The 17246-nt window shown below is 35.3% G+C and overlaps 2 protein-coding genes across 2 annotated transcripts; both read left to right on the top strand.

The window, feature by feature from the left end:
• The first annotated feature begins 5666 nt into the window (after positions 1-5666).
• Positions 5667-6671, top strand: LOC113316415. The gene has a single exon (XM_026564600.1). It carries the CDS (start codon positions 5667-5669, stop codon positions 6669-6671), a length of 1005 nt encoding a protein of 334 aa, XP_026420385.1.
• Positions 6672-8719: 2048 nt separating this feature from the next.
• On the top strand, positions 8720-10755 carry LOC113316414 (ankyrin repeat-containing protein At5g02620-like). The gene is made up of 3 exons (XM_026564599.1): positions 8720-9356; positions 9441-10066; positions 10153-10755. Exons 1-3 carry the CDS (start codon positions 8720-8722, stop codon positions 10753-10755), a joined length of 1866 nt encoding a protein of 621 aa, XP_026420384.1.
• The last annotated feature ends 6491 nt before the right edge of the window (positions 10756-17246 follow it).

Raw genomic sequence — 17246 nt, 5'->3', positions numbered from 1 at the left:
ATAATGGAAGGATCAACATCTGCAAAACGAGGTGTTTTTCATGCATATTGTACTGTAATGAGTGATGGTAAAAAGTTGAAGTGTAATTTTTGTGAAAAAGAAGTATCTGCGGGAATTTCGCGTTTCAAAATGCATTTTCCACAACAAAGAGATACAATTACTCCCTGCATGCATGTGCCACCTGAGATTAAAAATTTAGCAAAAGTATGGGTGCAAGACAGAAACAAAGCAAAACGGCAACGAGTACCAGAAACTGAATATGAAGATACAAAAATTCAAGATATGTATGAAAATGAACCGTGGAACCCTGTGCATGATATAGATGAAGAAGAACAAGCGCCGGTAACACAAAATAAAATGGGCGGGTTATCGAAGTTGAAGAACCTTTTTGGACGAAAAAGTAAGAATACTAATGCCGGAGAAGGTACATCACAGCGTCCACAGGCCTCTATGGACATACCTAGTTCTTCAATGCGTACACCACACAAAGCACCTAGGATGTCTGTAGATATGGGAGGACAATATAATACTAATAGGGATTCTCAACCTAGCATGGCGAATTTTGGGAGAAGTAAAACATGCCGGGAAAAAGTTGATTCTTCTGTTGGACGTTTTTCTATGCTAATGATATTCCCTTCAATGTGGCCAACTCAACTCAGTACCACGAGGCATTCAATGCAGTTGCAAATTTCGGAAAATCATACAGAGCTCCGTCTTCCTATAAGTTGTCGAACCCATTATTAAGGCAGGAAAAACAAAGGATTCAGAAGGATGTGGTGTCGGTCCAACGAAATTATTGGAGAGAGTATGGGTGTACACTCATGTCAGATGGTTGAAAAAACAAAAATAACCATACGATTGTAAACTTCTTAGTTTACAGTGGCCATGGGACAGCATTTTTGAAAAGCATTGACATCGAGCATAATCGGTTGACAGCAGAGTATTTGATGAGTTTGTTCAGACCGGTTATAGAAGATATAGGTCCGACAAATATTGTTCAAATAGTAACTGATCAAGGATCCCAATTCAAAGCCGCAGGTAACTATTACAACTTAATTTAATTACAGTTGTTTATTTTTATATATTATTAATTCATTTCTCATTTTGTTTTAATAGGTATGAGATTGGCCATAGAGTATGGTACATTTTTTTGGGTACCTTGTGCAACTCATGTGTTGGATTTGATGTTGGAAGATACTGAAAAGTTCCCCTTTGTTAAAGGTGTGATTTCAGAAGCTAGAAAAATCAGTAAATTTATTTATAATTATGGTTGGGTTCTTGCTAGATTCAGACAACATTCTGGGGGGCGCAATCTATTGCGCCCTGGCTTAACAAGGTTTGCGACAAATTTTATCGCAATCAAAAGTATCATTGATTTCAGAAGCTAGAAAAATCAGTAAATTTATTTATAATCATGGTTGGGTTCTTGCTAGATTCAGACAACATTCTGGGGGACGCAATCTATTGCGCCCTGGCTTAACAAGGTAATGCAATCGAGAGTCTTTTTGTAGACCAAGAATTTGTGAACTCGCCAGAAGGAAAAACTCGTACGGCTAAAGATGTGAAAACCATTATTTTGAATGAGATGTTTTGGCACACATGCCAAAATGCATGCATGATGGTTGGTCCTTTATTGAAAATGATCCGTTTCTTGGATTCAGATAAACCTACCATGGGTTATTTGTTTCATGCACTTGCTACATGTGTGGAAATTATAGAAAGGGGTTTGGGTAAAACTCGAAATAATTCTATTGTAGGTGCGATTAACCGACGATGGAAAGATCAGTTGAGTTCTCCTCTTCATGCTGCAGCGCATTTTCTGAATCCATATTATATCTACAACCCAGCATCCAATCTCATCAACAATGAAATTTCTCAGCCCCAAATTTGTCTCAGTGAAGTTATATAAAAAATGATTAGTAGCCCTCAAGAACAAGCGACATGCATGCTAGAGGTGTGAATTTTTATTAACAATTAATTTCGTAATTATATGAATTTCTATTCACAGTTTTTGATATTTTTAGGCGGGAAGAATGCAAATGATGCAAGGCCAATTTGCATCACCATCAGCAAGATTGGCTGCTCTGCAAGGTGATCCTGTAAGCTGGTGGTTGTCATACGGTGCTCAGTTTCCATCACTCCAGAGGATCGCGGTAAAGATAGTAAGCCAGACAAACACATCGTCTGGATCCGAGAGGAATTGGAGTGTGTTTGAAAGAATTCACACCAAACTACGCAACCGTTTAGTTTCGTCAATAATAAACGATTTGGTATATGTTCAGTACAATTTAAGATTGGAGCAGCAAAGAGTTCAAGGTAAAGCAAAGCGACATAACATCGATGTCCACGATGTTCATAGCCTGCTGACAGATGAAAATATGCTTGATTGGATAGCAGGGGATGATGAAACACCAGTTTTACCTCAGGAAGAACATTGGTTAAATGAATTGGAAGAGGAAGCAGCTAATAATCCAGAGCCTCTCCCTCCACCATACGAATGGCATGATCCAGAAGTTGAAATCTCATATCAAAGGTTGCCAGTGAGTAACTTTGTTTATGACTTTGGTAACCTAACATTTGGAGACAATACACAAGGTCATGAAAATGAAAATCCCATATACAATTCTCATTACACTGAAGATCGTCCAGAAGAAGATACCCGAGGAATTAATGAAGAGTATAATTCCAATATTAATATCAATAATGAAGTAGATAATCGTAATGATAATGAGGAAGAAGACTATGGTTATGAAGATGACGATACTGTTAACTACGACAGCCAAATGCATTACGTGAACCAATATGAGGCGGAGGAAGAGGAGGAGGAATCAACTGAGAATCGTCGAGAAAACAGAAAATACTTGAATAAGTCGAAAAAAAATGCCGGTACAAGTTGGTTTGTCTAAGTTTAAAATTTCAAGCACTACTGTCACTAGGTTACTTATTGTAAGTTTATAAAATTTGAAGTGTTTAATGATTATTTATAAAATTTTAGTTGTAAGTTTGAAATTAAAAATTGAATAAGAATTTCTCCAACTCAACTTTTTTTTCCTTAAAAACGGGTTTAACCGGTATGAAAACGGAAAATACGGTGTAAAAAACGTGTGTTAAAATGTTATTTAGAAGAAAAAAATTGAAATATTAATTTTAGAAAAACGGTAATCACAGGTGTGAAAACGGTTATAACGGGTCTAAATAACGCCATTTTTTCCTATTTATCGGTGTTATTTAGGTAAGCGTGTTGGTGAGCCTCACGGGCACGGTATATGGGCGTGAGCGTTATAACGGACGTTTTTTCGGAAAAAACGGCCGTTTTTCAAACCTTGATCCTTACTACACATCCACGTGGCATCAGTAAAAAAATGGTGGGGCCTCAATCAAAAATAAACTTACCATAATATTATAAAAACCAAAAAGTAATAATAAAAAAATCCGATATCCACATATCACACATACGGATAGGATAAAATTCGGTATTTCCGTAATAGATTAGGACATACATGTCCGTTGACCGGTCATGATCACTCTTTTGGAAGCATTTTCAAATCGGTCACAATTTTAGAAGAAACGCACATTTCAATCATGGTTTCAGGTAGTTCCCTATATATCTTGCCTTTTGCAACAATTTTCTTCCGATGCCCTTAAGAATTCTCGTATCAACAAACAGACCATCTACCAAACTACCATTTGACACAACTCTATCTGGGCGTGGGTAAACATCCATTTCATCGGAAAAAATGGGTTTGCCATGGGAGTTATCATATGTTGGAGTTATCTGAATTTAATGTGCATTAGTGTTTCTTGAATGCGTCCGCATTATTCAGCTTTTATTGTTGGTTCCCAAAGTCCACAAGAACAGTCAATAGTACCTAGACCTTTTTGTAGTATTCTTTCTCTTTTTCTTTTTAATTTCATTGTACACTCTCCTTGTGGTCCTTTTATTTGTTGGTTGGAATCTTCCTCCCTCTTTCGACTATCACTGTGTTACCGTGTTAGACTGTCAGTGCCATAATGATTGGGTTGAGAGTAGACTTCTTAAGATTTGGGTTCTGAATAATCGTCCTTCAATACAAATTGGGTGGAAAATCAACGCCCACGAGAGATAGCAAAATTAGTCTCTTTGGTGCATTAATGTTTCTTGAATGCAGTCTGCATTATTCAGCTCTTATTCTTGGTTCCCGAAGTCTACAAGAACAGTCAATACTAACTGAAAATTTAAGCCACTTACGCCTCGGTATGTAGTAGCATAAATATGCTCTAATCAATTTGCATCACTCGTATACAAACTTCAATCGTAGATCATCTATATCTTGTATATGCATCTTTAACTTAAGGTAACATTTACAAATAAGATAAAAGAACAGTTGTATTACAGTTTATCTGTGTTTTTAAATTTCAATTTAAAAAGCATTTCTTGTTGTTTTCTTGTGCCTGTTTTTATGACATTTGGAACTTATATTGTGGTTGCTGTCGGTGTTTGAAAATTAAAATAAATATTACTCCCTCGGTACCACTTATATAGGCGGAGGGGACAATTCTCTTAGATTAAGAAAAATTGTTTTGGATTCATAACATTTCATATCATTTTTTATTTTACCCTTTGTCCTATTCTCATTACAATTTTTCATGCACAATAAATAAGGGTATTTGGGAGAAAATTCATCTTGGAAATAGGACTCCGCCTATCTAGTGGGAGAAAAAAAAATCAAAATTCCGCCTATATAATAGGTAGGGAGGGAGTAGTATGTTTCGTCTCTTGTTGTTGATGATTGAATTTACGTTTGTGTTTATTATTACTTGGAAACTAAAAACAATTAAATATGTTTTTAGTATATTATTACTTTCACAAGGTAACAAAACCTTAATAAACATATACATTAACTGCAATAGGAATAAGCTGAAAGTTTCTTGATATAATCAAACTACATCGATGTATCATTTTTCTGATTGAAATTGTAAACTAACAAGCTACCCCACATTTGAATCCAAAGTAAAACATAATTAAGGATAATAATGTGAATATTGTATGATATACGCATGAGCTAAGTTCAAAAAATGCTACTTATAACAATTTTTTTTTTTGATCGGTACTTATAACAATATTAAATACACCTGGGGTCAACCAATTTGAAGTTCGTGAATGTGTGAAATCTTTTCCCAGTAGTGTCCTTCCTCATTCCTGCATTGTCTATGTAGATCCGGATGGCAATCTATGATCCTCAAATTTCTTAGAGCAGTGAGTCGTTCTAGTCCTTCATCTGGCAAAAATTTCAAATTCCAGCAACCTTCAATTTGCAAATGTGTAAGTTGAGTGAGTCGTTGCAATCCGTCTGATAAAGAACCCAAATTCTTGCAATCATAGTTCTCCAAACTCAAGTGATATGAGGTTAGTCATCCACTCTTACAAAGTCGTAAGAAACCATCGCCAACGGTTGATACCGCAAAATTTTAGAAAAAAATATTTGACAAAAAGAGCAAATTAGAATAAAAATTGAAAACTCACAAAGGAGTGAGCTTCAGAGATTGAGCTAACAAGGCTAGCTCATACCAAGATTGAAAACCCTAGAAAAGTAATCCCCAAGTTTCTTTTAGAAAGTTATTTCTTCACCAAGATTGAAAACTCTGTTAAGTCTGCCTACCAAGTTATTTCTGGCCAAAATGTCTTCATGAATAATCCTCAGAGTGTTAACCCTGTTTATAAAAGCCTGTGGAGCCTGCCTATATTATCTAAGGTTCAGATCTTTGTTTGGAAATGCTATGAATACATTTTACCTGCCAAAACTGTTCTTGCTAGATTCAGTAATGGTCATGACACACTGTGTAGCATGTGTAATTCTGGTTCTCATGAATTACCTGAACATATTATTCTTCACTGTGATTTCTCTAAGGTTGTTTGGTCTATAACACCTTTTGCAGATGCTATTGAACAAGATAGTTCTTTGAATATTAATCTGAAAGACTGGGTCATTAAATGGCTTACAGATGTTGCAATAAATAAGAATGCAGGTGATGTCTTTTCTATTGCTTGGAGCATTTGGAAAGATAGATGTTACCATGTTTTTCAGGGGAAAAATCTTAATCATCATTTAACTGCTAGACTCTTTCTTAAGCTTGTTAATGATACTAAACTATATCTGCACAACTCTGATATTCATGTTAATACTAGATCAGTTCTTGTTGTGGATAAAACAATTGATCAAGTTACTAGCTCTTTGCCTATTGATTGTCATGTAGTTTTCAGTGATGCTTCCTATGATAAAGATACTAACCTATCTGGTATTGGTTTGGTCTTGACTGACCTTGCAGGCTCATTTATCGGATGCAAGCTCAAAGCCGGGAATGTGAGGAAAGCTGAAGAAGCTGAAAGTCTGGCCTTGTTGGAAGCAGTGAATTGGGCAAAAGACAAAGGCCTAGATAAAGTATGCTTTGTCAGTGATGCTAAAGCAGTTATAGACTCTTTTAGTTCTAGTAATAGCCAATCGCACTGGGAAAATAAAACAGTCATAGATGACTGTAAATCAATCATTTCTTGTTTTAGTCTAGTTAGATTTGAATTTCTAAAAAGAAACAATACTATGTTGGCAGACAAAGCTGCAAAGTTCTGCAGAAGGTCTAGAACCTCTGGGGAATGGATGGGGTACATCCCTGAATTCCTAAATTCTACTATGTAACTTTCTCAGTTAATATAATTCATTTTTTCTAGCAAAAAAAAAAAGTTTCTTTTAGAAAGCTCATTTTATACGTAGTCATGAAGTTTAGGGTTGGATGGATATCACACCAATTCTTCAAGATTTTTGTTAGAGGGAGAGTAAAAATGGATCCGAGGAGAGCGGAAAATCATAGCCGACTCGCTAACTCGGACCTAATCAACATAATTTTCTGATTTAGACTAAACTATCCCTATTGACCTTACGTCGATTTCTCAATCAACTCCACAACCCACGGCCACCAACATCGCTGAAACTCGCGATTTCCATCAAGATAATCTTTGTAGGTGCATTAAAAATTTTGTCGCTTGATTTTTGTTAATCAAATTGAAAAACAAATCATAATGAACCTAATATGAGAATAAAAAAGCTAAAATGCCCCAAAAAGAGGCATCAGATACAATACTGATTTTAACCCTAAGTTCTTACCAGAGAGTTAAATATATAAATCTAAGTTATGTTTTCTACGTTCTCTCACAGACATGTTGCCTTCTTGCTTTAGATAACTAATTAACCAAGAGATCATGACATGCCTAAAACTCCGACATAACATAATGGTTGAATAACCATGATTCAACGTATGGGAATCTGAGGAGTAGAAATTTCATTAGAACGGAAGGAGTAACAAGGAGAATGAATCTATGGTGTGGTGGTGATTCATCTGATGGGGATTCGACTAATCCTTCGAGTTCAAGTATGGTTCTTCGTCGATTATGCAAAACTGATTGGACAAACTTTTTGATGATAATGGTTTTACTTATCTAAGTTTTTCTCTCTCTGTAATTGCAGAGTTTGACGAAGAAAAACTAATGGATCTGGGTAATCATCGATGTCGGTGGTTGAGTCCATAGTGGCGAAAGAAATTGTCGGCGGAGCTAAAATGTCATTAAAGATAATTTGGTCCGAGTTAAGAAAATATGTTGATTAGGTCTGAGTTAGCGAGTCCACTACGATTTTCACTTTCCTCGGATCCATTTTTTCTTTCCCTTTAACAAAAATCTTCTTCAAAAACGGACACAAAATAGGATCTTATTAGACCAAAAGACCATGCAGCATCTCGGTTTACCAATTGATCTATGCAAGGTCCCCCACAACCCCAACCCAAAGGATCAGCATCTCGGTTTACTGTTGTTAATAGGGGTACCAAATTCCTTGGTGTTGTACCAATCATGTGTTTGGGGATGTTTTGTCGTATATTGACCTTGGTATCCCCCGAAGAAAATTGGTATACCCTTATAGCATCCTTGAAGCCTAAAACCCTACCTGTAGTGATTGAAAATAGGAAGGAATAGGATCTACGACTACGACCCCAACTTCTTGATAAGTTGTTCAAACTTCAACCCAAGGTTGTGCTTAGTCGTTTTTGCCAATGTCTTATAACCAAAAGACTTTCTTTGAAATACTATCCAGTTAAAGCTATATACTGTGAATGATTATAAATTTCAAAGTTTGCCTCGTTATGACAGAGACATTCAAAAGTTGAACGAGCAATCAATGCAAGGATGCCAAGTGTTGTTGGGGGGTTGACCTAGTAGTCTCCAAACTTTCTCTTTTTCTTTTTTGTACTTTTGTTTTTCTTTTTCCTTTTGATGGCATACACTTGTGGTCAGTCTTTTATTTGAATCTTTCCCTCTTCCCATCATCACTCACGTAAGATTTGGGTTCTGAAGAATAGTCATTTACATCAATTTGGGTGGATACTAAAGTTCCACGGGCACGAGAGATGGCCATGTAGAATTAGTCTCTTTGCTATATTCTGTGCATCAACTATAATCTTTCTTGACTTGACTACATAACTTTCAGCTTTTGGTCTTGCTTTCTTGACTGTATAATTTTCAGCTTTATTCTTGGTTCCGAGTAAACGCGTTCACTGTCTCTAGCAGTTCAACAGGGGCTTGATAACTTAAGCCACTTCATAATAGTATAAATCTGCTCTAATCAATTTGCATCACTCATAGCATACACATACTTCGATTAATCTTCTATACCCATCTTAAATTTCTTTGGGAAACATGGATCCGCGCTTGTATGAAGCTATAACTTCAGGGAACATTTATAAACTGGAAACATTATTAGCTACAAGGAATGATGTAAATGCGTATATTACAACTCAAACTACAGCTACTCGCAAGAATACTGTTCTACATGTTGCAGCACAATTCAAGAGAAAGATGTTTGTAGCGGAAATTTGCAAGAGATGTTCACAGCCTGAGCTATTAATAATGCAGCAAAACGTAAATGGAGATACTGTGCTGCATATTGCTGCAAGGCTAGGATTATCGGATATAGTCAAAGCTCTTATGCATCATATAAATGCTCATAGTAATAATACTTCTACTACTACTAATAATAATCATCGAGGCACTATGGTGCATGAGCTATTGAGGATGACGAACAAAAAGAAGAATACAGCGTTGCATGAAGCTTTTCGTAACCATAAGTTTTTACTAGGAAGTTTGTTGATTGAAGCAGATCCATTGGTTGAATATTTTCCGAACAATGCCGGTGAAACCCCACTTTACCTTGCTGCCGAAGCAGGGTTGTATGAGTTTGTAGTTAAAATCTTAAAAATTTGTCCATCCTCATCAACTCATAACGGTCCTAACGGCAGGACAGCACTGCACGTAGCTGTAGCTAAAGGGTACTCAGGTATGTATACAAGTCAGATAAATTAGTTCTTAATTTTTCCATAAATCATTTATCATCATTGTGTTTGACATAGGTCTTATGCAGAAATAACAAAATTATTACTCGAGAAAATACCAAGTATTATATATCAACGAGACGAAAATGGAAACAGTGCACTCCACTATGCTGCCTATTTTTCCAAGCCAAAGGTTGCTGTTCAATTACTAGAAGCTGACCCTTCTATTGCATGGGCGAAGGACCATGATGGCAAGACAGCTCTTCACATTGCAGCAAGTAGTCGTTTGCCTAGAAATATTGCTTACCTAATTAAGGTTGACACTCTTGGTCCTGTGCACTATACGAAGGTTGGCCCTCTTGGTTTCCAGCCCTTTGCTTACATGAAATTCAAATGTGAAAACATACAAGTAATTGAGGAGGTGACCAAATGCTGCCAAGAATGCTGGGAAGAACTTGATAACAATGGGCGAAACTTTCTTCACATTGCTGCTGAAAACGGAAGCGTGAACGTGATAAAGTATATCTTAGGGAAATCAAACTTGGCTGAGAATATTATAAACGACGAGGATAACCAAGGAAATACACCTCTGCATCTGGTTCTTAGGTCTAAATGTGTTGAATGTTTGCGAATTCTCAGCAGGGACAAGAGAGTGGACAAGATGGCCGTTAACGGTGATAATTTAACAGCTTTGGATATTCTTCTTCGTGACCTGGTACCTCTCTCGATCTCTCTCTATGAAATAGTACATTTTTGTATTTTTAAGTACGGAGTGTTTACTGGTGGGTTATTTGATTTCAGGACAAGGCAGATATGCCACATCGGGAGTTTATACAAGCGGGGTATAGGTACCTGTTTGACGGAGGATTGCTATGGTATGGGAGAAGCCAAATCAGAATAGATAAAGAAGATGAAAGTTTTGGAGCCATAACACGGAATAAGTACAAGATAGCTATAGAATGTGCAAAAGAACTAACTGAAAGCCAGATGTTAGTGACTACACTTGTATCTGCAGTTACGTACACAACTGGTTTAGCACTACCTGGAGGCTACATAAGTACTGGCGGACCCTCATCAGGCCTAGGCTTGGCCACTTTAAATGGCATACCAGCTTTTAAAGCTTTTGTGGGTTGCAACAGCACTGCCTTGCTCCTTTCTATTATTGTTCTACTCATCCACTACTTTAACAAACTCATTCCTCATAGAAATGCCAAATCAGTGGTACTCCGGGCTCTAGTAACACATGTTCTAATGTTCAGTGCCATTGTACTAATGTTGATGGCTTTCATAATCGGAAATTACCTTTTCTTTGGCCACTCGCTCACTTTTATCATCCCTGTAGCTTCTGCTGGCACCGTAATTGTCTTGTATTTCCTTGTCAAATTTTTCAAAAAAACTAAATGAACTTGTAATTGTAAAAAACAAAAATGAATATGCAAGTGTCTAATGGTTGAGTTGGTCCGATGATACTTGGTGGTTGTACCAAGAGATCCGTATGGGGAAATTTTTCTTTCTTAGTGGGACATTTTTTATTTTTTAGTTGTAAAAAAATAAGTAAAAGTGGGATGTTGTAGGGCCTACGGCCCATGGGTAATGCGGCCCACTAGAAATCTAAGGGTTTCTCTTTACATTTATATAAATGATATTTTACCTATATAACAGGCTAATCAATAGAAATCTTTCTCTTCTCTGCCTCTTTACTTTTTCTTATTATTATATTACAAAACTTTATCATCACGAGCTCTACCCTATCTAGGGCTGCACAAGACCCGCCCACGATACCCATACCCACCCGTACCCGCTAAATCCGTGGGTTTTTAGTTCATACCCGTCCGTTGTGGGTGCGGGGTTGGTTATGAAAAAAAATACCCGCTGTCCGTGGGTGCGAGGTTGGTTTTAGCTCATACCCGCCCATACCCGCCCGAAAAACCCGCAAAATATATACCTTTAGATAAAATTAATCCTAGCCGTCCGATCCATTATGAAACCCTAAGAATTTGGAGATTCAAAATTGCAGCAGGCTGGAGTATCATCCTTCTGACAAACAGATGCAACGCCTGACCCCCCTCCTAATAGGTTTTTCTCGTTTCTCTCTCTATATGACTGACTTCAGAAAATTATTACTTGCCTAACTATTTCCCTCCATATTTTACATTGGGATTTCAGCTAATGGATCTTCTACCTCACCGCTGAGCCTCATATCACGGAATCCGTACATGTACCTAGAGCTTCTTGCACGTAGGAGGTCTGGGATCTTCTCAAATCAAAACAAAGAGGCAAGTCCAAACTAAATTTTATTATTTATTTCGGTACTGGAATGATCTTGTATGTATAACCTATAAATCTATACACAGAAACGCTGGATTGATAGTTCTGGCCGCAACTGCTTCATGTTGTTTCCAAGGAGTTTCAATATCGCATGGGGGGACAACACACGTTACTGGACATGGCTTTCAATAACAGAGCCATCGGCAGCAAGGTGAGAGAAAATTTAGTTAACTAGATGATCATTGAATATAAAGCGGGTTAAATCCACTTAAACCCATACCCGCTCAACCCGTAGTGGGCGGGTATTAACATCCGCCCGCTGTTTGTGGGTGCGGGGTTGGTTATAAAAAATAAAAACCCGCAGTCTATGGGTGCGAGGTTGGTTTTAGCTTATACCTGCCCATACCCGCCCATGTGCAGCCCTAACCCTATCGAAAGAATTTTTTTTCCCTTTCATTTTTTATTGTCACATGCAATCTAGAGATCTGCGATTGGTATACATTTTCTTTTTATGTGTCCTTTGTCTGCCATGTTTGATCGATATACATAATACTTAATCTATGATCGCCTTTGCATAATATCCTGCCATCTCTTTTTCCTTTATATAACGATTTTGTATTCCCCTCAAAAAAGATACCTTTTTTAAATTCTTAATTGGCAAAACCCTCTTTCTGTTATAACACTGTGATAATCGAGTTAAATATGCACGTGCCCTGCACATGTGTGTAATAGTAAATAAATAATTTGCAAATGAACGGTTAGATATCGATCTTTAAGGAACTAAACACGGGCCCTAGTCTGTTCTTCTCAAAACTTCAACAGGGTCTTCTTTTAAAACCTTCACTGTTAACTCCAAATTACGTGACAGGGCACTAATCCATTAATTAACATTACGGTTACAGAAAAAATATTTTGCAGTTGGCTAAATCTAAGTATTAATGATAAACAAACAAGTGTTGATTGAGATAACTTGAATCAATATAAATCGTGAAATTAAAGCAATTTCATGATTGGGGGTTGCAATTGCTTGAACTCCAGATGACTTATGGTGGGTTTGGTTGCAGAATTCACAATTTCCAGGAATTTGTGATCCCACGGGATTACAAATTTTGGGATGCATGTAAATCCCTCGTATGTTTGGTAACTCAGTTGAGATTCCTAAGATTCATAAATTTTTCTTGTGTCGAAGTCCATGTATTGTTTGGCATTGCCCTAAAAATCTTAAAATTGTATAGTGGAAATTTCCGAGGAATCCATGTTTAGTTCCTCTCTCTTTTAGAAACCCATCATTAAGATTCTATATATTTGTAGCCCAAAAAACAAAATGAACGGTTGAGATTATTAGTTTTATATTGAACTTAGATTTCAATATTTCATACGAGACTAAACTAACCTTTACAAATTAAAGATTATTAAAAAAAATTAATAGTGCAACTAATATGTCGACATATTAGTTATGGACGTTGTGGGCGGGAGAATCTGTGGTCAATTATGGTTAATTATCCCATTTAAACTAGCATTTAATAGCTACATTTTAGGGTTTTAGTTGGATGCGTCAAAAAAGGAATATTCCATGTATATGTCAACAGGGGTTATAATTGAATGCGTTAAAAAAAGGGATATTCCATATATATGTCAACATAATTTGCAGGTTCATGAAAGTATATGCTCCTCTTTATCTTCTGCTCTGTGAAATTTCGATTTTGAATGATTTTCTAAAAGTGCACAAGATATTGCTACAAGAGATTGGCTACAACAAGATATATAGAAGAAGGTGTTTTACGTATGTATTTGAAAGATGCGTACAAATATCAAATGTAAACTTTGCTTGTGATTGAATATTAGCTTGAGGTCTCTCGCTGGTTACACCACACTACAGTTAATCATGAGCTCAATAATGGCCATGTTCGTTGTATGGTTTCAAACACTTCTCCTTGATTTTTTTTTTTTTTTTTGTTTGTTTTCTTAAGGCGGTTGTCCTTGATTTTCTTTTGTATTATTCAAACACTTCTCTACTTATTTTTTTATTTTTGGTATAACACTCATATTTTTTCTTCTTTTTCTTCTTGTGAGAAGTGTAACTTTCAAAAATACAACCGATTCCAACAAATGAAAACGGCAACTATCACTAAATTAATAATGAGAACTTGAATTTTTCAATGACAATAAATGGATTTTCACCGATTCATACAGGTTAAAATTGTAATTATCACTAAATTGTAAAAATTAGGATTTTCAATGACAGGTGATAATTGCGATTCCCGCAAAACATAATTTTATCAAATGAAAAATTGTAATTATCACTAATTAGTGAAAAATTGAAATTTCCAACGAACCGATAATAACTTTAATTTTCACTAATTCAAACAAAAATGAAAATTGTGATTTTCATTGTAATGTGAAAACTAAGATTATCAAGAGTTTTCAATGATTAGTGATAATTGTGCATTTCACAAAACCCAACTAATTCCTACAGCTAGCTTGCAGTAATAAACTGGTGGAATCAGAATTTTCACGGTCAAATGAGTCTAATAAAAATGAGTGATTTTAGTGATTAGTCAAATAAATGTGCTAACAAAGAGCGTTTTTAGGGATTTCTCTTGGGTGTGCCCTATATGCCACTGTTTGGGTGTGCCCTATGTGCCACACCAATAGAAACACGGTATTTTCTCTTGGATTTGTAATATCTTCTTTAACTAATTAATTATCTTTCCTAATCGATTAGTGTTGTATAAATAGAAAATCTATTTAGTTAGTCATGGTTAATGAGAGGAATGATGTGGCGTGTTTCTATTGGTATGACACATAGGGCACACACAAGCAGTGGCACAGACGATCTCGACCCATTAGTTACAGTTATAACAACCCTAAATGTTGCATTAAACAAGGGAAAAAAAAGAGTGATTATTGGAATTATTATTTATATTAATAACAATCGTAATTAGTAAAAAAATAGATAAAGGGTTATTAAGGTAAATCAAAGTCATATTTAACTAATTATGGGTTACCAATATATATAATTTTGGTGGGTTTATATAAAAAATAATCAAATTGGGCTACAAAAAAAATTCCCCAAATCGTATATATATGAGTTTTGGAGTAAAAAAAAGTGGGTCCATAAATCCCCTGATAAGTTTCCCAGCAAATCTTAAGAGGGAGGGGTCGGACTCCATATGGAGGATTTGTTGGAAAAGTGAATCTCGTTGGAAACGCAATTCCGAGGATTTGGGCAACCAAATGTAGCGAGGGAAACGTAATTCCACCAAATCCCATGAACCCATAAATCTCATCTTTAAAATTCTCCATCCAAACCCACCATTAGTTTTATGATTTGGGGAAATTATGAGTTAATTATTGTGTTAAATATGGGTACTTCCATTGATTTTGATATAAACCCAAATCCAAACATTTTCCGACACCAACACCAACCTATAGAAACAAATATGAACCTGCCATCACCATGATGCCACTGCTCAAACCCTAAACCCAATCATGGTGCTTTCTGAAAAACGAAAAAAATCTCCAGATCAGTTCTTGGACAGATATCGGCTTCCATCAAGAGATTTTAATCCGATTTTGAATCTAAGTTCAGTTTTGCATCCGTCGATCTTTATTCTTCATACCCATTTGAAGAAATTTTGAAAGCAATAAACTTCGAATTTTGTACCCGTATTGTGGCTCTCTAATGGCAGTGTTGTATTAGATAGAGAAGAAGAAGAAGAGATGGTTTTTACTTTTCTTTCTTTTTATTTTGAAACGCACGTGTCCAAGGGTCCTATAGGTTTGACCAGTGGAAATTGCACTCGCGCATCTCACATGCGTCAACATAACTGAGCACTCATGGCAGTTACAACAGAAATGGGGTTTTGCCAATTAAATATTTAAAAAGGGAGTAATGCCAAATAGGTATCTTTTTCGAGGGGAAAACACAAAATCCCCAAATATAAAGCTTTTTTTTTCCTCTAAATGAGTATTCATGTCTGTTTCATGTTATGATGGATTGGGTGGTTTTCTGATCCATGATTGCTAAATAAAATATTACATAAATATATGTATTATATTGATTCTATATCTATTATTTAGATCTTTGGAGTGATATATGATTGTTCGCTGTAAGTGATTAGTTGTTAGCTTGATAAAATAATATAGAAATATGTATTGCTCTTGAAAGATATTATGTATGGTCAGATGGTTCTTTCTGTTTATCGAGATTATTGTGACATGATTTTTGTCCTATGCTGTTTGCCACAAATGCAAAATGATCTTTTTTTTTGGATTATCATATAAACATTATAAAATCATTTATTTTTTCCTTTGCAACCAACAATTATGCTTTTGTATTTTAAAGCCTAGAGTTGTAGACTATTTGTTTGGTTTATCTGATAAAAATAATAATAAAGATTCATTGTTCCAACATTTTTTTTTTAAAATTATTAGCATGTGAAAATCGTATTTCTGTGTTTCAATGTGTGAGGTTAGATTTTCTAGTCATGTATATGTCGTATTCATGTTATCTTCGTATCCTTTATTTACAAATTTGATTGATATTTGTACTGTTAATATGAGGGATGATTCGTTTGTACTTATATGTCATGGAATATTTTAATTGATTTGTTCGAAGCTGTTTTTGTGTAAAGTCAAAATCCTAGATTAGATTTTTGTGATATTATTTACTATAATGAATGTGTGTTGTTATATTTCTCATTTAATCATGTATACGTTATGATTCTATGATATTTATTTACTATAATTAATTTGTGTTGTTATATTATCCCATTTAATCCTGTATACGTTATGATTTTATGATATTTAATTACTATAATTATTATGTGTTGTTATATTTTCTCATAAATTCTGTTCTTTTTAATTTTGGTAACGTCCGTATTATGATTATTTTATGACGTTATTGTTGGTGATTGAATAAGTATCGTCAATCTTTAATGGGGTTTCTGATCAATGATTCATTTTTACAACCATCAGAAATTTGGTTTCTAAAAGAAAAAATAAAAAATCATTTTGATCATAAAGAAATTTGGTCCTTGAATGATGGTATTGAAATTAGTCATATATTAATGTCTTTTATTAAGGTCATTTATGGTTAGACCCAACTCGACTCAGAAATGACATTTTTGTCTCAGAAGTACTTGAGCACTGTTATTGTCTATCTAGAGTGGAAATCATTTCCTTGTGGAAAATGAGTATATCTCATATAAAATCTTCTACCATTGACGATGTACTGTCTAAAAGGTGAAGACATACACTAATATGTTTCTAAGTAAACATATTGTCTTCAATTTTCGCCTGAAGAGAAACGAAATGCTTTGAAGAAAATTCAAATATTCATGATATTTTTTTCTTGAGCATGGATGTCCAGTGGGATGTAATCCGCTGGTTAGACTATTGAATTAGACTTTTTAGCTTCAACAAAGTTATGTTGTAGTTAGAAGGACATGAATCTCAACTTTTATGGACGGACTCACAAAAAGTGATATGAGATAGATTTATTTATTTTTTACCATTTTTCTACTTCCTTCATATATTAACGAACCAGTATATGTTAAAATATGCAAACAAGAGTCCACTATCTTTAGTAAGCTATTCAACCTAAAGTAAGTGGTTAACATGCA

This window comes from Papaver somniferum, chromosome 10 (assembly GCF_003573695.1).
Source record: "Papaver somniferum cultivar HN1 chromosome 10, ASM357369v1, whole genome shotgun sequence".
In the NCBI taxonomy this organism is placed as follows: domain Eukaryota; kingdom Viridiplantae; phylum Streptophyta; class Magnoliopsida; order Ranunculales; family Papaveraceae; genus Papaver; species Papaver somniferum.
The sequence above is the reverse complement of the archived record's forward strand: the minus strand, read 5'-3'. Positions and strand labels throughout refer to the sequence as shown.

Bases quoted from the DNA above. Each gene is read 5' to 3' on its own strand.
- LOC113316415 (XM_026564600.1), top strand. From the start codon at position 5,667: ATGAATAATCCTCAGAGTGTTAACCCTGTTTATAAAAGCCTGTGGAGC.
- LOC113316414 (XM_026564599.1), top strand. From the start codon at position 8,720: ATGGATCCGCGCTTGTATGAAGCTATAACTTCAGGGAACATTTATAAA. The intron at 9,357-9,440 runs GTATGTATACAA...GGTCTTATGCAG, and splicing joins TGTAGCTAAAGGGTACTCAG to AAATAACAAAATTATTACTC. The intron at 10,067-10,152 runs GTACCTCTCTCG...ATTTGATTTCAG, and splicing joins ATATTCTTCTTCGTGACCTG to GACAAGGCAGATATGCCACA.